The 26,934-nt window shown below is 35.6% G+C and overlaps 1 protein-coding gene across 1 annotated transcript in view; it reads right to left on the bottom strand.

Annotated features, from left to right (window-relative positions):
* The window catches only part of RTTN (rotatin), a 212,488-nt gene that overhangs the window by 28,337 nt on the left and 157,217 nt on the right, over nt 1–26,934 (bottom strand). The window contains exons 36-40 of the mRNA XM_036763559.1: nt 20,107–20,302; nt 17,825–17,915; nt 13,076–13,229; nt 11,381–11,518; nt 5,447–5,658 (exon numbers count right to left, since the gene is read on the bottom strand). Of these exons, the coding sequence (XP_036619454.1) occupies nt 5,447–5,658; nt 11,381–11,518; nt 13,076–13,229; nt 17,825–17,915; nt 20,107–20,302 (791 nt within the window). The remainder of the gene's footprint in view (nt 1–5,446; nt 5,659–11,380; nt 11,519–13,075; nt 13,230–17,824; nt 17,916–20,106; nt 20,303–26,934) is intronic.

The raw sequence follows: 26,934 nt of genomic DNA, 5'->3' as shown, positions 1-26,934 counted from the left end.
AGAGGATGATCAAAGATTGTAGAAAGACCAAGAAGGATGAGAATTGAGAAAAGGACATTAGAGTTGACAATTAAGAGATCATTAATAACTTTGGAAAGTGCTGTTTTGGTTGAGTGATGAGGTCAGAAACCAGAACACAGGAAGTTAAAAAGGGAGTGAGCAGAAAGGAAGTATAGGCACTGATTGTAAATAACCTTCTCAAGGAGCTTGAAGAAGGGATATGGGCTTATAGGTGAGAGGAATGGATAGATCAAGTGAGAGTTTTTTGAGGATGGGGAAAACATGGGCATGTTCATAGATAGCACGGAAGCAATCAGTAGACAGGGAGATACTGAATATTATTAAGATCAGAGATGATAAAGAAAACAATCTGCTGGAGAAGGGGTGGAATGGGATCACTTGTGCTTGTAGAGAGTTTTGCCTTGGAAAGGAATAAGGACACTCTTTCATGTGAGACTGGGAGGAAGGAATAATTAGTGGCAGAAAACATCTGAATTACGTGAGATGTGGAAGTGGGCAAGAGGGAGTTTTCTGAGAATAGCTTCAATTTCTTCAGAAATATGAGGCAAGGTTCTCAGCTGAGAGGGTAAAGAAAGGAGTACCTGCGGGAGATTTGAGGAAGGATGAAAAGGTTTGATGAGCAGGATAGTGAATTGATTAGGGAGATATAAAAGGACTGCCTTGCTATAGTCAGAACTCAGTTGACATTGTGTAACATCAACTTATGGTGGAGCCAACCAACATGGTTCATCAGTTTTCTCAGCTTGTTACAGTGGCATGGTAGAAATAATCCAAAGCTGGTGTTTAGAAGGGCAACATCTTCTATAGGACAAAGGACAAGTGACTGGAGAGAAGAGTACAGTGTAAAGTTGAACTGATTCACCAAGGAGACAAGTTTGAGAAAAGGAAGAGAATGTAGCCAGTGTAGTGGTGATGGCCTGGGAAAGAAATGAAGGGTGCAATGTTTGGGGGCGGGGCAGGAGAGTCGCAGTGAGGATGAAGAACAAGTCTGGAGTTGCAAGACAGAGGAAGAGTTTGAAGGACAATAGATTATGATCAGATAAAGGAATTTCATAGTTTGAAAACATGGATGTGGAACATTTGTGGGTGATGGTAAGATTAAAGGCATGACCATCTGTGTGTAACTACAGTGGAATAGAGGAGCAGATCATGGAAAATGAATAAGTTAGGGAATTGGGAAGTCATGTTATTTGAATAAGTGTATCTATCTGTCTACCTATTTGTATATATATGCATGTATATAAATATGTATGTGTGTATGTGTATATTCCTTAGTGTGAGGGGAAAAGTTGGGGAGGAGAGAAAGATTGTGAGTCGGCACTGAACTCACTGAGGAAGTGAGGAGAATGTCCTGGAATCCTATAGACAACAGTTACCAGAATCTTAACAGGGTGAAAAATATGGATTGAATGAATCTCAGAGAAGGAGAGGCTACTACGCAATGGTGGAAGAGGGAGAGCCTGAAAGTGGCAATGGGGAGCAAGGAGTAATCCATTTTATTTTACCATGACCAGTAAATCTAGGTGAATGAATTAAAGTGCAACCAGTGGTATAAAGGTCAATTAGGAAAACTGTATCATCAGGAAGAAGTCAAGACTCAGTGAGGTATAGAAAAGGAAGTTTTAAGATGAAGTCCAGTCTGTTCCTCTTAGAGCAGGCATTCCAGTGAGAAGAGAAAAGTTGGGTAACTTTGGAAGACTGGTGGGATTGGGTTGAGGGGGATGGGAATAAGGAAGTGGTCAGTGGAGGGGGGGGGAGTGGAAGGGAGAATAGGGTTTGAACAATGGCAACTGGGTATTTGAATTACTGGGTTGGAGTGGGTATGACAGGGTAGGAATACATTAATCACTGAGTAATAAGTCTGGGAGGTTATCATTGTCCAGAGGAATTCATCCTCCATTGGAAATGTTCCAAGGCTTGAGAAGAAGTTGGGGGAGAATTATGTTGAAGGTGTCTGAGCAAGGCCAAGGTGTAAGTGGCCACAAATAGTGCGTGCCAGGAGCTAGACGAAGGGAAGGCTAATTTTTCTTCTTAAAATTATCATTGTATAAATCATTCTCCTAGTTCTGTTCTTTCACTACTTATTAATTCTTAGAGGTCTTCCCAGTTTCCTCTGAAACTATACATTTCTTATGCCACAATAATATTGCATTACATATATATGTATATAAAAAATTTTGTTTAGTTATTCCCCAATAGATCTGTATCCCCTTTTAGGGGCTACCATAAAAGGAGTTGCTACAAAAATTTTTGTATGCATAATTATTTTTCCTTATTCTTTGATTTCTTAAGGGTATAGGCTTACTTGTTGGTATAGCTGGGGAAACAGGTGAGCATAGTTAAGTAACTTAGAGGGACACAGTTCCAAACTGCTTTCCAGAATAGACAGAACAATTCACAGCTCCACCAACACTACACTAGTGTCTGTTTTCCCACAGTCTCTCCAACATTTGTCATATTACTCTTTTGTCATCTTTGCAAATCTGATGGGTATGGTTAAGAAACTTCATAGTCTCTTTAATGTGCATTTCTCTAATTATTAGGGATTTGGAGAATTTTTACAACTTGGATTTCTTCTTTTTTGGAGGGGGGAAGGCAGGGCACTTGGGGTTAAGTGACTTGTCCAAGGCCACATAGTAAGTGTGTCAAGTGTCTGACGCCACATTTGAACTCAGGTCCTCCTGATTCCAGGGCTGGTGCTCTACTCACTGCACCACCCAGGGGCCCCATACAACTTGGATTTCTTTTGGAAACTGACTTTCAAATTCTTAGACCATTTATCAACAGGGGAATAGCTCTTATTCTCAGAAATTTGAATGAGTTTCATATATCTTGGAAATGAGACCTTTATCAGAGATATTTTGGGCAAAGTTTTGGCATTTTTCCTCAGTTATTCACTTACCTTCTAATCTTAATTGTAAGATTAGTTTTGCAAAAACTTTAAAATTCTGCATAATCAAAATTATCCATTTTTTGATGCTATCACTTGATTAGTCATGAACTCTTTCCCTTCCATAGATCTGAAAAGTAATTTCTTCCTTACTCCTCTAATTTGTTTATTAGATCACTTTTTATCTCCAAGTCACAGTTTATTTTGACAAATGGTATTAGATGTTGGTCTATATCTAATTTCTGCCAAACCAATTTCAGTTTTCCCAGTAGTTTTTGTCAAACAGTGAATCCTGCCCTTATTAACTTGAGTTATTGGACTTGTCAAACACTATTTGACTGTATTTGTTTACTTCAGTACATTATGTACCTAATCTGTTCCACTCACAGACCATTTTTAACCAGAACCAAATTGTTTTATTAATTACTGCTTTATAGTATAGTATGAGATCTGTAGGCACTCTTCCTTCCCATTTTTTTTATTCTTCTTCTTGAGACTCTTGACCTTTTGTTCCTCTATATGAAATTCATTTGTATACTTTCAAGCTCTATAAAATGATACTTTATTGGTTTGATTGGTAAGGCACTTACCAAGTAAATTTATTTAGCCAGTACCATAATTTTTATTACATTGACTCAATCTTCCATTAAGCAATTAACATTTCTCCAATTATTTAGATCTGTCTCTATTTCTGTGAAAAGCATTATATACTTGGATTCATAAGGCTCCTGAATATGTCTTAGTGGATATGCTACTAGTGAGTTGGAGCATGTTTTCATATGATCATTTATACTGGGTGATTCTCCTTTTGACAAGAATTAAATCATATCCTTTGACAACTTCTCTACTGGAGAAGGGTTTATATTTGTATCAATTGCTTACATACCTTGGTCTATCAATCATATGGTACAAAGATTATTTGCCACTCTATAATTCCTCTTATATATATCCATCAATTTTATTCATGCAAATTCATTAAAATTTTTTAGCCAAAATCATTTACCTTTTTTTGTATTCCTCCTTATAACTTATTTGATTAAAAATTTTCTCCTTCAAGCCAAAGTTGAGAAAGATCTGACCTCATTCACTTCCATTTTTAAAAAATGTATGACTTTTTAGATTTGGGTTATATATCCGCTTTAAGTTTATTGTAGTATGTAGTATAAGATTTTGTTCTAAATACATTTTCTACCAAACATTTTCCTAACAAGTTTTATAAAAAAGAGAGTGCTTTCCCCTCTTATTCATATGTTCTTGTGTCATCAGATGCTGGACTACTCTTCTTTTTGCTTCTGTTTCTTGTTTATCTAATATAACTAATAATCAATTAATTAAACCCTTGAGAGCTGATGAGATCACCAAAAATGATTGATTAGAGAGAGAAAAGAGGCTAGAATAGACCAATAGGGCAATACATGCACAATAATACTACAAAGGAAACTTCTTTCTCTCACTCCCATTTTCTTCAACCCAACTCTACCTATGTGTCTCTCCAATCCTGTCTACCTCTTCTACTATCCTCTCTGGAATTCCTATTCCATAATGGGCAAGCTTCCCTTTATTCTGAAGGCAGCCTGAGGGAGACAGGAGGTAGCGTATGCAGAGATAGCCAAACAACTCAAACAAACACCAACTCAACCACCTCCCATCAGAATCCAGTGGAGGCAGCTCAGGACTCTGTATACAAAAGCCCCTGGAATAGCAGTGCTCCTTGGGTCACCTGCCCTGTTTCCTGGCCTCCATAGTCATCATCCAAGGGGAACAACTTTTGTAGAGACTGCATCACCATGACCACCATGGATAGGCAGGTAAAATCAAAAGGTCCAGGAACAGCATCACCACCCCCTACCACCAATGGCCCTGCTTCTAGTCTGACCCCACAGTGATAGTCCAGGAAAGCAATCCTCAAGATCTGACCTGCCAACTGCCTCTGTGCTGCCTCCTCCACCTCCTCAGCAGCCACAGCAACAGAACCCAGGAAAGAAACTGCTTGTCACTAAAGTCCTTGGCATGGCAAAATGGTTCTACTTCGAAAAAAGATATGGTTTAATTAACAGAAATGTCACTAAAAAGATGCATTACCATCTACCTGCCTTGCTGCTGCACCCTAAAGACCACTAGACTTTGACATCTGACTTATAGCTGAAATCTCCTATATGTGTGTATTGCCTTATAGCATTGTTTAATTTCAATCAAAACAATGACCACATCTCTCATACATTTCAGTGACACTGAATGCACTTCAAAAATTATTTATGATGAACAAAATTCGAGGTTAATGTTTTAAGGGAATAAAGTCCACAAATAAGATCAAATAGCAAGCTGGACTTAGATGGGCCAATTTACACACAGAAGTACTAAGTCCAAGTCTTTATACATATATACACATACACTTATGAATTACATGCTAAATTCACAGATACTAAATAAAAACTATATTTGTGTATTTTTCCTTATAGTAACAATATTTTATAAAAATAAATACAGTGAAGATAACTATTTCATGGAGTAATTAAAAACAAGGAAAAGAGATACCTCAAGAATAATTTTGAAAAGTCGTTCTACAGATTCCTTATTTCCATCGTCTTCATCAAGAAGTGAAGTCACTGTTGGGCTGTGGCTTGAATTTTGTTTCTCTGATAGACATCTCTTCCCTTCTTCAGTCAGGAGAATGGAAAGGAATTGCAGGCAGGCAGTATAGAGCTTAGGGTATGTGGCAGAAAAGCCTACACATTTGAAAACCGTATCTAAAAGGTAAAGGGAGTTCAAAGGTAAACTTTTAGATACTTTCCAAATTAAAATAGTAAAATGAGCAAATTGATCACGGAATTAAAAATAGTACAATGTAATATTTCTAAGAAGAGAAAAAAATCTTAGTGTATAGATTACATATTTAACTCTTAATGACAGAGAGTAAGTAAAATGTTCATTATTAAGTCAATTTTAGTAAAATAAATAGCAAAACCATTAAACCTTTATAACCTATAGAATTTTCTCTAGGTGCCTACATGTGTATTTGTATTATACAGTGTCTGACAGATTAATATGCACATAGTACAGTAGGTATTCAATTTTCTAAAAACAAATTATGCAAATATATCAATAATAAATATCTGTCTTGTTATTTATAATAAAGAATTAGAATAAAAACCTAATCATAAAATTGTAATTATAATAGCTTACAAATAGTATTTAAAGGTTTACAAAGTAGTTTTCTCATAAAAATCCTGTTAGATAGCAGTGAAGAATTACTACCCCTATTATTTATTTATTACAATCCCTATTTATTTAAGAGGTTAAGCAACTTGTCTAGGGTCACACAACTAGTGTCAGAATCAGAAATCAAAAGTCATCTGATTCTACATATTGTGCTTTCTCAACTATATCACACTGCCTCTAACATAAGTCTTTTGGAAAACAGTTTGCACATTTACAAATCGTTAATCCACAGGGTTTGCCTGGCTTGCCCAATTCCATCATCCTCCAGACACTAACTTTAGCCACCTAGAAGTCCACAAAGCCTGGCTGGCCTTCTCTGTTATATCCTGCACAAAGTACCCTCTCTGGCCACCTCCAGATCCACAGGGCTTGCTTTCCCCCTGCCAGTGGAACCTGACCCTCCACCTTCAATCTCTCCTACTTTCCAGCCACAAACAGTTGCTTGACACCCCAGGACAACACCCAGGGATGTGGACTCAATCTTCAATGATTAACATATTGCCTCTCAGTTCATCCTGTATATATCTCATTTATATATGGTTGTTTATGTGTTGTCTCTTCTATTAGACTGTGAGCTCCATAAGGGTAGAGAATATTTTTTTGCCTTTCTTTGTATTCTCAGTGCTTAATACAGTACCTCGTACATAAAAAATGCTTAATAAATGCTAGCTGACTTGACTTAAATATTTACAAGGCATATTACACATATGTATACATATTATGATTTAGATAGGCAGTGAAGTGGTAGAGTGTACTGTATGATGGGGTTGAAGTCAGGAAGACGTGAGTTCAAATCTTGCTTCAGATACTAGTTATGTAATTCTGGGCCAGTCATTTAACCTCTTAGTCTCAGTTTCCTTGTCTGCAAAATGGGTATAATAATAACATCTATCTTACAGGGCTAGTTGAGGACCAAATGATATAACATATATGAAGCATTTTGTTCACCTTAAAATGCTAAAGAAATGCTATTACTGTTATTATTATTACTAAACACTAGCTAACAGGATCTACATCAAGGGAGATGGAAGAGAGATGGAACAGGGGATAGAGCACTAGAATTGGAATCAAATAGGCCTGAGCTCAAATCTGACCACAGGGATTTATTAGCTGTGTGACCCTGGGCAAGTCATTTAATTGTTGTGAGCCTTAGATTCTTCACCTGTAAAATGGAACAATAATAGCACTTAACCCAAATGGGCTGTTGTGATGACCAAATGAAATAATATTTGTAAGCACTTTGTAAACCTTACAGTACTATATAAAAGCTATCTATTACTATTATATTGTTATTAAGGAGTAACAACTAGTATATACATAATTCTGTTTTATTTACAATTCTATTATCTAAACTACTTACTTATTTAAGAAGTTCTGCCACATTACCACCAATAGCAAAGGAAGGTTTTGGTTTCACAAATGTATTTTAAATTTTATATAGTTTGCACATGACTACAGGCAACCAAATCTCAGTCAATATTTCATGTAACATTGCTAATAAAGTCATACAGCCTTACTCAAGCACAATCTTTTAATTCTAAGAAAAGTATAGGTTATGATTTAGTCATTTATTTTTCATTTATAGGGATTACTAATTTTAAACATTTTTATGCCCTGTCTAGTTCAAAAAAGGACTTTAATATTACTAATTAGCATTATTTTAAAATAATTCACAAACTATTCAAATAATAAGCATTTGTGAATTACTATGTGTGCTAAGTAAGTACAGGGGACACAGAGGCATAAGTGAAACAGTGTCTGCTTATACTTTTATTTTCCATTCTATTCATCTGTTTTTTGAAGTAACTTCTCATTTACTCACACATGAAGGCCTCATCTCCCAATCAGCTGCCCTTCGTGCCTGGAAGGCTCTTTCTGCTAAGCTCCTGACTTCCTTTAAGACTCAGTTCCAATTCTACTTTCTATAAGAGGCCTTTCTCCATCACCCAGCTGCTATTATCTTCCCCCTCCAAGACTACCTTCCATTTATTCTGTATTTATCTTCTATGTACTGACTTACATATAATGTTTTCTCTCCCATTAGAATGTAAGCTCCCTAAAAACTGGGACTATTGTTTTTCTTTGGATTTCTAGTTTGACAGTCCCTAACAAATATTATTTCATAAATGCTTAGTGATTGATTGATCAATATTTTTACATACTATCACTTTTAATTATAGTACAGGGCTTTCTTTAGCTCCCATTCTGTAACAATTATTATAAACAAAATCCTAATTAATGAATCTGCTTATTGTTCTAAATACAGAGTATTCAGATACATACCTATATGTAATAAAATAAAAAAAAAACAACTCAAAGCCTGTATCAATCACAATAAGTAATAAAATGTATTGAAGAAATTATTGTGATCTGGTGATCCACATAGGAATTCAAGGCTCCACATTTTAAGAGGAACATTGACAAAATGGAGTATTTCCATCATGTCATAGCCTTGATGGTAAGAGGCATTTGAAATTATTCCATATAAAAATCAGCTGAAGGAATGTGAATATTGAGCCCGTAGAAAAGACTATTTGATATTTATCTATAATAACAACAAGCACTGACATTTGTAGAGTGCTTTATGGTTCATGAAGCACTTTACAGACATTACCTCAATTGATTTTCAACAGAATCTCATGAGGTACGTAGTGCAGAAATCATTATCCCCATTTGAAAAAAAAAAGGGGGGGGGGGGACTGACTTGCCTAAGATCATGGAACCCTGTTGTTCTGGCTCCAAACCTGTGTTCTTTTCACTAAACCATTTGTTGTTGTTCAGTTCTTAATCATGTTTGACTTTTTGTTACCCTGTGGACCTTAGCACGCCAGGCCCTTCTGTCCTCCACTGTTTCCCAAAGTCTGTCCAAGCTCACGTTCATTGCTTCCATGACACAATCCATCTCATCCTCTGCCATCCCTTTCTTTAATCTTTCCCAGCATCAGAGTATTTTCCAATGAGTCATGTCTCCTCATTATATGGTCAAAGCATTTAAGTTTCAGCTTCAGTATTTGTCCTTCCAATGAATAGTCAGGGTTAATTTTTTTAAGTATTGACTGATTTGAGAGTCCAAGAAATTCTCCAAAGTATTCTCCAGCAACACAATTCAAAAGCATCAGTTCAGAGGCATGCATTACTACCAGAAAACCATAGCTTTTTCCATACAGACTTTTGTTGGCAAAGTGATGTCTCTGCTTTTTAGAATGCTGTCCAAATATACCATAGCTTTCCTTCCAAGAAGAAAATGTCTTAATTTCCTGGTTGCAGCTGTCATATGCAGTGACCTTTGAGCCCCAAAACATAAAATCTGACACTACTTCCATTTCTTCTCCCTCTATTTGCCAGGAAGTAATGGAAGCAGATGCCATCATCACTAAATCAAAACTACCTTTAAGTATTTTAAGGGTTATCATGTAGAAGAAGAATTAAGACTATTCTAGTTGCCTCAAAGCTAATGTCTTCCCTCTAAGATATCTCTGGTTAATCCTGTATAAATCTTGTTAGCACATAGTTGTTTGCATGCTAACTCCCCTTTCTGACTATAAGGTCCTTGAAATCTGGGCCTGTTTTTGCCTTTCTTTGAATCCCCAGCACTTAACATAGTACTTGGTACATGATAAGTGCTTAATAAATGCTTGTTGACTTGACTTGTCCCAGAGGACAGACCTAAAACTAATCGGTAGGCATTACAGGAAGACAGATTTCAATTAAACATAATGAAACTTCCTAAGAATTGGAGCTATCCAAAACTAAATTCTGTTGCCTTGGAACAAGGATTCTTAATCTTTTTTTTTTATATCATGGATTCCTTTGGCATTCTGGTGAAGATTTTAAACCCCTTCTCAGATTAATGTTTTTAAAAGCATAACAAAATAATAAGATTATAAAGGAAATCAATTTTTCTGAAATAAAGTTATCAAAATATATTTTTTAAAAACCAAGGTCACAGATCCCAGATTAGGAACCTTTCCTTTAGAAAGCAGTAAATCTTCCTATGACCAAGGAAAGTGTTTAAGCAGAAGTTGTAGATGAGGATCACATTTTGGGCAGGGGTTGGGCTAGATAATCTAAGAGTTCTTTCCAGTTCTTTAATTCTCTGACTATGCTTTTGTGTGAGTAAATTATACTTAACATTTTCCTCAGTCAAGAGATAAATTAACATTTTGAAACTGGAGGAAAATATGCCAGTTATACAAATTAATTTTAAAGTTGATTCTGTACGAAAACAATTTATATAGCTTCCAAACATACAATTTTCTACCAGAAGCAACAGGGTAAGATAACTTTGAGTAATAAGCAATTTAGCATCTCCTATTATCATCTACCTGAAATGGTTGGAGAAAGTGAAGTCAATTTCTCTTATATGAATAGACGGATTAACTGGTCTAAATTAGAGGCCCAACTTAATATTACTGTTGTTATAAGAAGCATACAAGATTTTTCTAATATGTAAAACTCCAATACGTAAAGAAAAAAAAGAAAATTACAGACTTTTTCAGGAGTAACTTTCAACAACAGGAACCCCTTACAGAGGCTCAAGTATAACTATAACAATGACAAGAATGTCAATGGTTTTATTCCTTGCTCTATCCCCTAATATTCCAGCTCTAAATCACCCTCCACTATCACCAACAGACATACAGAACCTAGGTCTTCAGAACAACAAAATAACTAATTGAAAGGTTAAAAAAATATTTAGTCACAACAATCACTAGTTATCATAAAAATATAAAAGCTCAGTTGCATTTAAAATGATTTAATATGATATCTTGTCTTGAAGCACCATTCAATCTTAACATTTTATATTAACATTATTGTGTTGAAATCTATTCAAAAGTTAAAAGCAAATAACATTACCAACTGGAAACTAAAATTATGAAAGGGTCAAATACAGCATTTATTTTACTTTGTCATCTAAGTACTTTTATACTCATTATTACAAAAGAATTCTAATAAAATTCCAGCAATGAAAAACATGAATGACTACATTTGCCTTTGCTGATGTTGTCTTAAAAGTTCATGTGTCTACATCTGTGTTCTTAAGTTAGATTGCAAACTGTTCCAGACAGGCACCCCTCTCTTCTATCTTTTTATACCGATAACATAAGTTTAAATGCACATTGTAAACAACATATAAATATAAATTATATATAAATATATAAAACTGCTTGATTATGGATTACTTCCTTATCTAAAAGTATCCTCATCTATTATTAGCATCTATTATTATCATTTAAAAGCTGGCGTTACCAATGATAGCTGGCCAACCCTTTGCCAGAGCTTCTGTTACAGATGGAAGAGAGGACTGACTAGTTTTCCTCAGTAACGTAGCCAGGAGGTTAAATATGTCAATCCATGACTGATAAAATGCACGTCTTAATTCAGTATCTGTAAAATCAAATTCAGAAATTTCAATCAAGCAGTATTCTGAATATGCCACATGACCACAAAAGCCTCATTAAATTTTAAATAAAAGGTTATGCACTTGTCAACTGCAGAAAAACGTAAAGCAGCTCGGTTCCAAATACATTTCAATTAGCTTTTCCTTTGTATTTCTGCTTTGAAAAAGGAAAACAGAAGAACGCTTTTTTTTTTCAGGAATTTTCAAAGCACTTTGAAAACTAATAACTATACTGTTGCTAGATGTAGGTTAGTAAAAATAAAGATCAGCATGAACATATAAATAATACCTTAGCTCTAACAGAAAAAAGACATAACAAGCTAAAATTAAACAGCCATTCAGAACTACCTCTGTACAATATATTACAAAGATCTGCCTTAGTTATTTGGTGTACTTGTGCTAAAGTGCAGAAAAGTATCAAATCATGAAAAATATGAAGACAGGTCAAGTAGGCTAAAGAGAGACCTGGCTCCTTCCTTACCTCTCAAGTCCTTCTAGTGCTAATTCTGGGGTGGAGTGGCAGTAATCCTTAGTTCTGATCAGAAAAGTGAGAAGGGCCTTAATTAAAGTATGCAAAGTCTGGCTTAATGGTGCCTTGCTCCACAATTAGCAATGGTTATACCCCTGGTAAGGAGAAGAGGAAAATATGTCCTCTCACTGTCTTTCTCCAAATATTTTTATTTATTTTTGATCTCACCCAAACCTGGGATTTCATTGGTATAGGCAATTCCAGGTGAGAAAACTCCCTCTCCCAACCATATCAGCTACTTTTCTACAATTTATGGTCTTCCAGAGTTTCCTGGGGCACTGAGATATTATGTGATTTGCCCAAGATGACAGAACCAGCATGTGTCCTAGGTCTTCCTGACTCAAGGGCATCTTTGTATCTTCCAACACAGTCACTCTGCCTCTCTCTAGTTCCCAAAAGACTTCCTTTAAAATTGAGCATGCATATAAATTCCAAAGAAACACAGAATCAGCACAAAGGCTTTATTTGTATACCATTACAACCAATTATTTTTTACCAAATAAGTATTTATCTGTTATTTAGTATAATGTTTAATTTTATTTTTTTAAATCATGCCTTTTCTAATCTAGAAGAACCTGGATGTTGCCTATAAAGGGTCATGAACAATTTCAGTTAGATTACTTATCTCCAGTGTATCCAAAGTTTCTTAGCTGGTGACTGTCCTAGGCCCCAGCTGAGAAAACACATTCCTAGAACTGTAGAAATCATGATATACTCTAGGAGTCAACAATACCTAAGGCAACTTGTTCCCATCAACACCACGTACACTTATTTCCTTTTTTCAACTGTAAAATTACATTGACTTCCCTTGAACTTTCCTAGATCCACTGAAATTCATCTAGATGACTAAGCAAATTTAAAAAAAAACTTTCTAAATATTAGCAAGGAGCAAAATAAATAAGCAAATTTATAGAGAGCTATCCAGTAAAAAAAAAAAGAACTATCCATTACAAAATAAGCCAGAATTAATTTTCTACCCTTTCTAGACTAAAAAACAAAAAAAAAATGAGATTACCAAAGTCATCTTTAGTGCACATGGTAAGCATTGTGAAGATCTTTTCCAGCAGAGGTTTTAGTAGCTCATCCTGGTTTACAAGGCTGGGGTCTATCAATAAACATGACATGAGAAGTCTAGACAGAGAACAGAAATACTCTAGTAGGAATGAAACCTGTTGAAACAAATAAGCAAGAAATAAAATGAATCATAGGATTGAGTTGGAAAGGACATAAGAGTTCATCTACCTCAACTCTTTCCTTTTTATAGTTGAGAAAACTGAGACTAAGATTAGCTAAGTGATTTGTCATATACACAATAAGGAAGAATGCCAGAATTCAAACCTAGGTCCTCTGATTCAAAATCCAATGTTCCTCCCAAAAGTAGTGTGCTTTAAAACATATTCAGGCAAGAGAATATTATCCCTTTGTAAAATGAGAATATATGGAACCATCCTAAATTATAAAAATAAAGGAACCCAGGAAATCACCAAGCTTGGAAGGTAGAAACACTTCAGACTTGACATATTGCTAGGATGACATTAATAGCAAAATTAAAATAATGGTTAATTTATTTGTGACAGCAAGTGCTCAAGCCTGTTTTCAATGCTACAGTTTAATGAAAACACATGTGTACATACAGACACTTCTGAGATATCAGCACTTGAGCAAAAAAGGAACTATATAAATTATAGGGCTCTAGAGTAGAGTGTTGTGGACTCTTCTGGGGAAATTCAAATCTATTAACATTGTCAATTAATGAGCTCACAGTCTTCCAATGCCATAAATTAAATGAATGGCATATATTATGACATCGTCACAGTTTGGCTTACTGTTAGGTACAGCAATTCATAAACTTTATAGTTTGCTTTTCTTTCCTCATGAATTTATTTACACTATCATTCTCATCTTCCATTTATATTTTATAAGATTCATATTCTGAAGCCTCATTGTGCTATGTGAGCTGTTACTCTGATGTTGGTATTAGGTTCAAAGTTACATATGGAACACAAGGTATGATGTGTCCTTTAAGCTAGAAAGGCTTTGGTTACAAGTGTAACAGTAGACTAGATGTATAATGTCCTAGCATGAGTCTAGCTAAATTTGGACAGACACATCACCAGAGAGTTGCCCATCAGATGCTGAACTTTTAAAGTTGGTGAAACTCATGAAGATCACTACTAAGCTGTAGAGGGAGAGCCTTGTGATCTTCACTGGTAAAGAAGCATCCCTGCTGATGAAAGATAAAAGATCCCTGAAATAGTTAATATTTATCCAAAAGTCAGATTTCTGACAACCTCAACCAACTACAACACAGACATAAACATGGAAGTGAAAAAAGTATCTCAAGAAAAAATTGTTTTTACCAAATTCAGAACTTTTATTTCTTAGAAAGAACATTAAACGACACTCAAACACTTGATCAGATAACTGTGCTAAGGCAACATACGAATCATACAGAAGAATTTTCAAAAAAACCTACAAACGAGAAACATAAAAATGTATCAAGACAGAAAGGGCACTGAACTGAGAGTCAGCAGACAATACTGCCTTCTACAAATAAGATTTTAAAACTATCACAAATTATAAAAGGAAAAGATTCTGGGTCATTTCCTACAGGGGCAAACAACCTCATATATAAATAAATATCAATAAGCTATGAGGATCTCAATCTATATATAGCATAGTGTCCTTCAGCAAAGTTCTGCATAGATACATAGAGGTCATAAATTTGAGTTGGAAGGGACTCAGTGGTCATCTAGCCCAGCTTTCTCATTTTGTAGATAAGGAATCTGAGACCAGAAAGGGATAAATGACTCACCAGAATCCACACAGCAATAAGTAACAGATTTGAACCTAGGTCCTTTGACTCCAAATCCAACACTTTCCACTGCCCTGTACATCCATTCCCATAAGCTCTATCAAAGGAGCACAAGGTTTAGTGGTTACACCTACCTAGAAATATAGACTTGGCTTTGGGCCTCATTTGAGGGTTGGTCTAGCTAAGTTTGAGAGGCCAGTAGGTTGGCCACTAGAGGGTTCATTCTGGCCAGCAATTCGTGAAATTCTCTAAGATGTATGTGAAGGGGTTACATTCGTATTGATGAGCATAATGGTATAACTGAAGTTCATAATGATGACCCTTGATTACCAAGAAAAGGATACGTAATGTTCAGAATGTTCTATTAATACTTTTACGACTTCTTAAAGATATTTTTACAAGACTGCCATAAAAAATTTAAAATTTTTTTTAAAAAGTATTGGGCTTGAAGGTAGAAGCTTCAGTTTGGAAAATGTGCTTGTGTAGATCATCTAACTTCCTATTAATTATCTATAGATGAAGAATTGCTACATTATTATTTCTTGTTTAAAGCAACACCAGAGAGATAATTTTTAATTACTTTCCTTTCCCAGTCAACATTTATTGATTCTAATAAGCACAAAGTAATATATCAGATATGCATATACTGGATACTTTAAACAAAAAAAATGGCATAATGAAGGAAGAGTTACAGGCATTAAAAACATAACACATTTATCTTAAATTAGTAGCAATAGCTGAGTTATTAATTCAGATCAATTTAATTTTAGCTGTCCACTTTGAAGAATATTTTGTGTTCCCTACCCCCTCCTTAACCATGCTTCCCCACCTCCAAATTGTAGCTGTTGACAGATGTTATGTCTTATGAGTGCCTTTTAGATCATGATACTGATTCCACAGTTTAAACTGCTTGTGAAATATAAAGATTTTCATTAAAATGATAATGAAGTTTGGCACCAAAAATAGACCACTGTACTTGATAGTACCCCAAATAAAATAATAGTGTAGGTAGTATTAATGTTGCCATTAAGGTCATTCTAATAATACTTCACAATATTACTTTGTCCACTAAGTATTAAAGTTTGATAAGCAGAGTTGTTTTGCTTAATTTTTATAATCCTTTACGAAGTAACTTAGTGATATTGTAAAATGGAGTTAAATATATACAACCATTTCCCATATCATAATTATTGTTTTTTTGAAGCTCTACATTTCTTTGTATATAATTAAAGCAGCTTTGGAACAAATTTGAACAATTTATCAGCTACTAACTTATTCACCAGCACTTCCAACATTGGCAAGCCAGTGTGTTACGCTTTAAGGGTCTGTAATTTAGTGTTATGTTAATTTTAGATGATGTCAGAGAGTATTAGGAGCACAAATGATAACAGTACCAACTGTGGTTAAAACTTTTAGAAACATTCTTGGGGTTCTTTGCCTATTTTTTTTAATCTGGAGAGTAGTAGGTTCATAACAATTTCCAATAGCCTGGATATAACACACCTAATACTTAGTAGGTCAGTGGGAAAAGAGACAAGCAAACTATATTAAATTTACATGCTGTAAGTTGTAAAAGAGTAGAAAAATCTTCATTTTTATGGCTTTTCTTATTGGGATTATCTGGAGCCATTTAAATACTTATTAAAGAGTAATTAAATGATTGAATAAAAAATATTAAGCACTGCTCAATGTCAAGCTGAGGGCAGTGGATACAAATACAAAGGCAGACCTTTTCCTAGGTGGTGGGGAGTTGGAACCATAGAAAGAACTAGGATGCCTGAAGGTATTATTGAAACAACCATGGAATAGGGAGCAGAATAAAGCAGGACTGGGTCCTGACTGAAACAGCGGATCAAGTAAGACACACAGTTACCAGGGTAGTGAGGCCCCAAGACCAAACTTCCAGTGTTAAAATGATTAAAACCTATACTTTAACTTACTCATGGACATTAACTTTAGAGATTTAAAGAACACACAAAGAGAAAATTAAAGTATGACAATTTTTAAAAACATATTTAAAAGCATGCACTTATTAACATTTGAAAATGAACACAATTCAATGAGTCAAAATTTTAATGTATTCCCTTTACATGAAAATGTACATAAAACCTACAGAGATGCCGTAGTCCAAATGACTTATTTTTTAGATAAGGAAACAGTGTTCTAAGGAATTTAGGTGACTTTGCCTAAGACCAAATAGTGGTAGGTAGAACTAGACTAGAATCCAGGTCTCTCTATTAGTTGTTCTTGGTCAGGTCTGACTCAGAACAGCCTAGTTGTTCAGGGTGAGTGTTAGAACAAAATGAGACTCTTGTAGACATATCACCTTTAACAAAATAAAGTTTGCTTAACAACGACATAAAAAAGGCACTCAGAAAGATCTAGCATTGGTTCAGTCCTGAACAGCATCTCTCACCTTCCCATTTGCCACAATGAAACAACTGGACAGAAGATCATATTGACTCATGCCACGGTGGAAAATCCATCAAGCCCAAGAAGCCCTGTCAACTAGAGTACCTTTTGTACCTTAGGACACTGGGAAGTTAGATCAATGGGTTGAGCCTTAGTACCATAACCAATTAAATACTGAGGATTGTTTCATTGCCTTCTTAGAGAAAAACTAACCCAGGTAGCAGAGACCTTCCAGTGTTCTTTGGTCATGTATATTTAATTTCTAGCTGTGCAAAGTAAACTGCCATGTGTCCCAACCAGATTAGTGGTAGACGTTGTTCCTACTACACTATTCCATGACTATTTTCATTATAATAACCATGCTGCCTCATATTTAAGCTAAACCTCCCCAAGTTTAAAATTCCATGAAGATTTTACATAAGGATAATGTTACTAGGTTCCATACGAGAAATATTGTTACACAGCTCTAAACCACAAAGTTAGCATCTTCTCAGTAGTAACCATTTGTGATACTTAAGTACGCAAAAGACAACTAACCTGAGCTTTAACATGTTCAACAGGAGTTGAGTAAGACAAGGAGATGCTGAGCTCTTGAATGCATTTCTCCAACAAAGAAACATTAAAAGCCCTAAATGAAATAGAAAAAAAAAGAAAAGCAATTTAGATAGCTGGAGCAGTTTTTCAAAATAGCAATAACTCACAATTTTAAAGTGTAAAGAACCAAGAACAAAAATTAGTATTAAGTAGGTCAAGAAAGAACAGAAACTTATAAAATAGAGAAAATTAGCACCTGTACAATTTCAAAAGGAACTATACAAGTCCTAGGGAAAGATACCATGAGATGAACATATAAGGCAAAGTAGTTCAGAAGCATCCTATGTCCCTTAAGAAAGCATTAAAGGCTGGCAGAAATCTAAGCCCCGTATAGGAAGGAAAAGAAAGAAAGAGAAAATCTAGTGGCTGCTAAAATAATAATCACATGGATCAGATTAGTCAATCAATCAGCATTTACTATGATCTGACAGACATTGTAAGAGAAACTGAGAATACAAAAAGAAAATGTGACATATACTGGGGGCTGGGGGTGGAGTGGAGGTAAACAACAAATTCACAGATAAGTAAATAGAGGCTATATATAAAATAAACTTAGTAATAACAGGGCACTAAAAATGGAAGAAATCAGGATGTGATCAGAATCTTCTTAAAGGGTGTAGCATGTGCTGTGTCTCAAAGGCAACAAGAAGTTCAACAAGGCAGAGATAAGGGGCATAAGGGAATAAGGGGAAGCCTGAGTAATGAGGGGTAAATCTTTTTTCTCGGCTCACCATTCCCCCTTATAAGTACTATCTTTCTCCATCAGTATATAAGCTCCTTGAGGGTAGTAACAGTCTTGTTTGCTTGTATATGAATCCCCAGGGCTTACTACAATGCCTAGCATATAGTATGCACTGTAAAAATGTTTTATCTATCCAGAATTGACAAATTTTGGCATCTGATTAGCTATCAGGGTGGTAAAAGTGAAGAGTTGAGATGACTCAGATTGCAAACATGGATGACTAGAAGAATGATGGTGCCACTGGCAGAAACAAGGAAATTAGAAGAATAGATGGAACTCATTGATAATGAGTTCTGTTCTGAAACTAGTGATTTTGAGATGCATATGGTACATCCAAGTGATAGCTAACACAAGAATCTATTCTTAAAAAAGGGTAAGCTCTAAAAAAGTAGGGGCTAAATCAAATCACCTAGGAAAGGTATTAAACTAATTAGGGGATTTAGATGAGAAAGATAAAAGCAAGAAATAAAATACAACTTACTAAGTACAAAGTACATGGAAGAAAATATTCTCTAAACATCTGCAAGACTTCCAGAAAAAACAAAGAAATATGGAACCTTGCTCTACTAATGACTCTAATAACCTTCTGACTTGACTACAAACTCTTAACTGGTCCCTCACCCCCTCTTTCTCAATTATCCTACATGTAGCAATAAGTATGTTCTTCAAAAGCCGTTTTCAGGGGGCAGTTAAGTGGTGCAGTGAGTAGAGCACTGGCCCTGGAGTCAGGAGGACCTGAGTTCAAATCTGGCCTCAGACACTTGACACACTTACTAGCTGTGTGACCTTGGGCAAGTCACTTAACCCCAATTGCCCTGCCTTCCCTCCTCTTAAAAAAAAAAAAAGAAAAGAAAAAGCTGTTTTCAGGTATCTACAAGGATTTCCAACTGTCTGGCAAATCAGTTGGTCAACCAGCCTGCCATCAATATTACCTGAGTACCATAATAGGTACCATGAAGAAATGAGAATGACCTGCTCTTTAGAAGTTTACAGATTAAAAAGAACAGGACATACAGAAAAAAGTACTTGAGACTAAGCAACATATAAGAACATAAAGACTAATAAAATATGGCAAATATTCATGCATTTAAGAGCAGTAGCCCCTTTTCCCCACGCCTTGGCCAGATTAGGGAAATGATTCTCCAAGGATATTTAAAAAGTTGTTACTACTGTGTTTGATTAAACAGCAACTGTGACTCAACAACTGTTTCCCTTATTTAATCTTGACTACAGAATTTTGTCTATATTTCTGAATACTATAAATTGAATGAAAACCTTTTCTGAGGAGGGATAATTCTAATTAGGAGGGACAACTTCTTTTTTAAGTGCCTACATTAAGGAAGCTTGTTGACTTGACTAAAGCTGATGAAAAGTTCTCTGAAAGCTAGTTAACTTGGAGTGAGTTCTGAACAGGCAAAAATTAAACTAGTTCCTTTATACCCACAAATCTATTCATTAAGCTAATATCATTTTGGTCTCATACCCACAGAAAGCCTTTAGGATGCTGGTCTTATGGAATGCAGACGTAGTGTTCTTTGGAACAACTATCAGTAGGTTGTCCAAAAGGCTGCACATTGCAGAAAGAAGAGGAGGAGTTACAACACACTGTTTTGACAAAGGAGAAGAAAGGGGAGAATCTTGATGACTTGAAGGTGATGTTGTTGTTGTGTCACTCTGACCTATTACAAAAAGAAAAAAAGGATACAAAAATGAGGTTAAATTTAGTTTCGTTTATGATCATTTAAAGCATGTCTCATTTTCAAAGATGGTGCAGCAAATGAATGCTGGATCTGGAGTCGGAAAGCCTCCAAGTTCATATCATACCTCAAATATGAACTAACTGTGTAAGCCTGGGCAAGTGACTTAATCTCTCTCTGCTTCAGTTTCCACATCTATAAAATGGAGATAGTAAGAACACCAGCCTCACAGGGCTGTTGTAATGATACATGAAATACTTGTAAAGCGCTTTGCAAATCTACTATTAGTAGTAAAAGAACTATCTGCTATTAGTAGTAGTACTGACCATTTTTATAACATGTAACTAATTACAATGCTTCATATTATTTCTTAATCTGTATAATTTCCTTATGAAGGAGGAGAGTGACAAGCTATCTATTCACATTTCCAAAAATGAGGAAACTGAATTGATTTACCCAAGTTAGCAAAATGAAGCCATATTAGTGGTCCAAAAGGTGGTATATATAATCTGTTATTTATATTCTGAAGAAAACTCCCAATTTAAGCTGATAAAGCTGGGAGAAAAATTTAATGTTCTGATTTTTTTTAAAAGAAAAATACAATTCAAAAAATTTCAATGAATCAGAAAAATTTTTTCCCATGGAAAAATTAAAATATTTACTGCTTATGCAGCTTGGTATACTGAACAGAATTCTGGTTTTAAAGTTGAGGATTCCATAATCAAATCCTGCCTGCAACTTTGTTTTGTATATATATAATTGAAAATAGAGACAAGAAAGATAGGCACTACAATCGAAGATTTGACAATTCTAAATAAATTTAATAAATATATCTTCTTGCTACTTTAGTGGACTGGAATTATCTTAATTATTTATGAGGGCCCCAAATTTGATAGGAAATCAATAAACTATCTTGTTTGTTGACATATCATTGGCTTAAAAATTAGTCTTATGTGGGAGCTAGTTAAAAGTTATTATCTATGTATACTTTGGTTTGGTTTTCAGTTTCTAAATTGGTATAAAGGATTCTAGCCATTATGAAGAACAGTGCAATGATTTTTCAGTTAAAAAAATAAGCATATTAACTGAGAAAAAAAGCTATTCTTAATTAGAAGGGTAATAACTTTTACCAAATCTCATATATAAAAAAAATTTACCTTTGCCTATTATTTTGAGAATATGCTAGCAAATAAATTCAAAATAAATATTTATTACAAGTTTTTTTTAGGACAACTACAAGACACTAGTCTGGTATTTGCAACACTATGCAAGGATTTTTTTTTTTGCCTCAATAAAAGGAGAGCATGTTGTGGTTATCTGGTCAAGTTTACACCCTGGTATAACTAATTATCTAGTGTAAGAGTCCTTAACCTGATTTTTTAAAATATTCTGATAATTGGATTTCAATATAACTGGTTTCCTTTGTAATCCTATATATTTTATTTTAAAATTTAAAAACATTATTCTAAGAAGGGGTCCAGAGACTTAGCACACTGCCTGGCACATAATAAGCACTTAATAAATGCTTGTTGGGGCAGCTAGGTGGCGCAGTGAGTAGAGCATTGGCCCTGGAGTCAAGGAGGACCTGAGTTCAAATCCAGCCTCAGACACTTGACACATGTACTAGCTGTGTGACCTTGGGCAAGTCACTTAACCCCAATTGCCCTGCCAAAAAACCAAAAAAGAAAAAAAAAACCCAAAAATGCTTGTTAATTTAACTTGGCCAGAGTGCCAAAGAGGTACATGTCGCAAAAAAAGGTTAATAATACCTCATCTCCTCTTACTTCTAAATGTATACAAACTCTAAGCACCATGCATAACAAAAGAACCATTATATGAAACAATGAGCTTATAAAGATGCTATATTCCTGCAATTACTGTACTAACTCTCTACTTCTCTATTTGGCTTTTTTGCATACGCCATTCTCTATAAAACTCAAGTAATTATATTTCAACAATTTTGATACATATATTTATCACATCAATAACAACTCAAAATGGGAAATTGATTATTAAGCTGAAAGTCAAGAATCCAATGAAAATTCATGAAGAATTAAAAATAATTATAAATTTTTTAAAAATTTATTTTTACATTGTGTTATCCTTCCACGCAGTTTTCTTTTCTTTCCTTTTTGTTTCAAAATTCATTTTACAGTAGTGCAAATTTTTCAAATCAGAGACTTATTGCTTTTGCCTAAAATCCAATGTAAAACTTATAAAAACAAAGAATAGGTATATTGGGATCATAAAAATACATTAGAAAATATATTTCAAAGACAACAGAATTGGAGGATATTTCCAAGAATGAATGTCAAAACTTAGAATAACAAAACAAAGATTTCCTGAGTATGAGTACTCCCTCTATCACTGCAAATTACCAACCCTATATACCTTAATACCAAAGAATCTCAGAGTTAAAAGGGAGATTAGAAGCTTCCTAGTCCAAATCTCTTCTACGACATACCTGACAATGGTAATCAGCCTTTCCTAGAAGGCTTCCAAAAAAGGGAAACTTATTACCTCCCAGTGAAGTCCACTCCCCTTTTGGGAAACTTTAATTGTTAGGAAGTTTTTCCTTATATTGATTCTGCCTCTTTACAACATTTACTGCTCAAAATTATGCCCTGTGAGGTCAAATAGAATAAAACTGTTTCCATACAACTCGTCTTTCACATACCTGAGCACAGCTACCACATTCACTGATTCAGTCCCACTACGTTTTCTGCTAGCTAAACATCTTCAGGGGTGGAGCCAAGATGGCAGAGTAAAAGCAGAACCTTGCTTGAGCTCTTCCCCAAAATTCTCCAAATACCTGTAAAAAATGACTCTTAACAAATTCTAGAGCTACAGAACTTACAAAATGAAAAAGTGAAACAGATCTCCAGCCCAACACAGCCAGGAAAATTGATGGGAAGGGTCTATTGCACTGGGCTGCGTAGGGACAGGACAGGACAGGCCAAAGCAGACCTGGTAGAGCAGTCCTCAGGGCACTGAATCACTAGCAGCTGTGACAGTTTCCAGACTTTTCAACCCATGGACACCAAAGACAACTTAGCAGGTCAGTGGGAAAACTCTGTTGGACCTGGGTGAGAGAAGGGCGCGGTCTGGCCCCAGCCCTGAGGCAGTGGAGGTGGCACCAGGAGCAGCAGCTTCAGTGGCAGCAGTGGCAGTGGTGGCACTGGTAGCAGCTGCTGTTGCTGCTTCTGGAGCTCCAGGCCCACAGACAGTGGGGTTATCAAGTGGCTGATCTCTTGGTTGGCTGAGGTAGGATTCTCTTGCTTTGCCCTGTTTGGATCTAGGTCCCAGTCCTGGTTGGCAGTCCTGGGGTGAGGAGGAGTGTTGGTATGGTGGAGCTTGTAGTGGCTGTGGAGAGAGAGTCCTCCTGGCAGTTCCAAGGCAGAAAAGAGTGCTTGACGTCACTCACACACCAGAGCACAGGCCAGGAGAGGCATAAATACCTCTCCTTGGATCATAACACATCAGAAAAACTGAAAATTCACAGGTACAAGTAGCTCGGAAAACAGCAGTGCAAAACCCCTGAAGCTTGGGATAGAGCACTTTCCACTCTGGAAGCAGAGTCATACCTTGACGAAGGGCTCAAAAGTCAAGTAATTGGCTGGGAAAATGAGCAGACAGCATAAAAAAATTTACACTATAGAATCTTACTTTGGTGACAATGAAGATCATGACATACAGCCAGAAGAAGACAACAAAGTCAAAGTTCCTACATCAAAAGCCTCCAAGCAAAATATGAATTGGTCTCAGGCCGTGGAAGAGCTCAAAAAGGACTTGTAAAATCAAGTAAGAGAAATGAGAGTGATGCAAGAAAATCATGAAAAACAAGTCAACATTTTGCTAAAGGAGACCAAAAAAATACAGAAGAAAGTAACACTTTAAAAAATAGACTAACCCAAAAGGCAAAAGAGATCCAAAAGGCCAACGAGAAGAATGCCTTAAAAAACAGAATTGGCCAAATGGAAAAGGAGGTCCAAAAGCTCACTGAAGAAAATAATTCCTTAAAAATTAGAATGCAGCAAATGAAAGCTAATGACTTTACAAGAAAACAAGAAATTATAAAACACAACCAAAAGAATGAAAAAATAGAAGACAATGTGAAATATCTCATTGGAAAAACCACTGACCTGGAAAACAGATCCAGGAGAGATAATTTAAAAATTATTGGACTACCTGAAAGCTATGATCAAAAAAAAGAGCCTAGACATCACCTCTCAAGAAATTATCAAGGAAAACTACCCTGATATTCTAGAACCATGGGGGAAAACAGAAATTGAAAGAATCCACTGATTGTCTCTTGAAAAAGATCCCAAAAAGAAAACTCCTAGGAATATTGTCACCAAATTCCAGAGTTCCCAGGTCAAGGAGAAAATATTGCCAGCAGCCAGAAAGAAACAATCTGAGTATTGTGGAAACACAATCAGGATAACACAAGATCCAGCAGCTTCTACATTTAGGGACTGAAGAGTTTGGAATATGATATTCCAGAGGTCAAAGGAGCTAAGATTAAAACCAAGAATCACCTACCCAGCAAAACTGAGTATAATACTTCAGGGGAAAAAATATACTTTCAATGAAATAGAGGACTCTGAAGCATTCTTGTTGAAAAGACCAGAGCTCGATAGAAAATATGACTTTCAAATACAAGAATCAAGAGAAGCATGAAAAGGTAAACAGGAAAGAGAAACCATAAGGGACTTATTAAAGTTGACTCTTTACATTCCTACATAGAAAGATGATATTTGCAACTCATGAGACCTTTTTCAGTATTAGGGTAGTTGAAGGGAATATATTTGTGTGTGTGCATAGATATAGATATAGATATATACACACACATATATATATGGACAGAGGGCACAGGGTGAGTTGAATATTAAGGGATGATATCTAAAAATATAAAATTACGGGGTGAGAGGAATATATTGGGAGAAGGAGAAAGAGAGAGATAGAATGGGGTAAATTATCTCACATAAAAGAGGCAAGAAAAAGGTGTTATCATGGAAGGGAAGGGGGGTAGGTGAAAGGGAATGAGTGAACCTTACTCTCATTGGATTTGGCTCAAGGAGGGAATAACATACACACTCAATTGGGTATCTTACCCTACAGGAAAGTAGGGGGGAAGGGGATAAGGGGAAGGGATGATAGAAGGGAGGGAAGATTTGGGGAGGGGGTAGTCAGAAGCAAACACTTTTGAAAAGGAACAGGGTTAAAGGAGAAAATTGAATAATGAGGGATGGGATAGGATAGAGGGAAATATAGTTAATCTTTCACAACATGACTATTATAGAAGTGTTTTGCATAATGATACTTGTATAACCTATACTGAATTGCTTGCCTTCTAAATGAGGGTGGGTGGGGAGGGAAGGGAGAGAATTTGGAACTCAATTCTCTAAAAACAAATGTTAAAAATTGTTTTTACATGCAACTGGGAAATAATACAGGCAATGGGGTATAGAAATCTATCTTGCTCTACAAGAAAATAAGGGGAAAGAAAATAAGGAGGAGGAGTGGGGTAATAGAAGGAAGGGCAGCCTGAGGATAGGGGCAATCAGAATGCATGCCATCTTGGGGTGGGGAGTAGGGGAAAGATGGGGAGAAAATTTATGACTCAAAATCTTGTGGAAATGAATGCTGAAAACTAAAGATAAATAAATTAATCTGAAAGAAAGGAAAAAAAATTTCAGTACCTTCAATGGATATTCATAAAACATAATCTGGGGGGTTTTAAACATGCCAGTTCCCCTTCCCTCGGTACTCTCCAAGTTATCATAGTAGTTGCGAAAATGTGGAATCTGAAAATGTAGAGAACTGAACATAATACTCCAGATGTGGACTTATCATGTAGAGTTCTATCATCTGCTTAATCTTGGAAATTATTGCTCTTTTAATGTTACCAAAAACCATACTCCATTTCTGCTTACCCTATTATACTGTTGATTCACATCAGTCAATAAACATTTCTTAAGCTTTTGTTATGTGCCAAGCACTGAGTTAAACACTAGGGATACAAAGAAAGGCAAAAGACAGTTTCTACCCTACAAGACCATATTATTACATAGAGGTGGATGTCCACTAAAACCCCAAGGTCTTTTCTGGACAAACTGTGATATAGCCCTACCTTTCTCATTTTGTACTAATGAAGTTAAAATTTTAAACCTGAGTAAAACTTTATCTGTATTAGAACTCATCTTACTAAATTTAGCCCAATGATATAGCACAAAGGTGTAAAACTTGTAGCCTTAGCAATATAGCCTGAATCACACTAAGATGTAAATGGGAAATGTTTAACAAAATAAATAAAAATACAATACAATGTAGAAAATGTTAATTTGTGGTTTTCTAAGTCTTAGTTTTCTAAGCATTGCACGCATGGATCTTTTCTATTTGAGTCAGACATCACTGGTTTATCCTGATAAGATTTCTTTAGCTGTTTCATTCAGCATGGAGGCTATCTCCCACCCATGTTGTATCATCTCCAAATCTACCTTTATCCAGTTGTGGGATAAAAAAATTAAACACCAAAGAACAAAACACAGATCCTTCTACTGGATATGTGATTCCAAACTGATGTCCTACCACTTTTTCGATCTTGTCATTCA

This window comes from Trichosurus vulpecula, chromosome 1 (genome assembly GCF_011100635.1).
Source record: "Trichosurus vulpecula isolate mTriVul1 chromosome 1, mTriVul1.pri, whole genome shotgun sequence".
Lineage (NCBI taxonomy): Eukaryota > Metazoa > Chordata > Mammalia > Diprotodontia > Phalangeridae > Trichosurus > Trichosurus vulpecula.
Note: the sequence above shows the minus strand (reverse complement) of the source record. Positions and strands in the feature narration are given on the sequence as shown.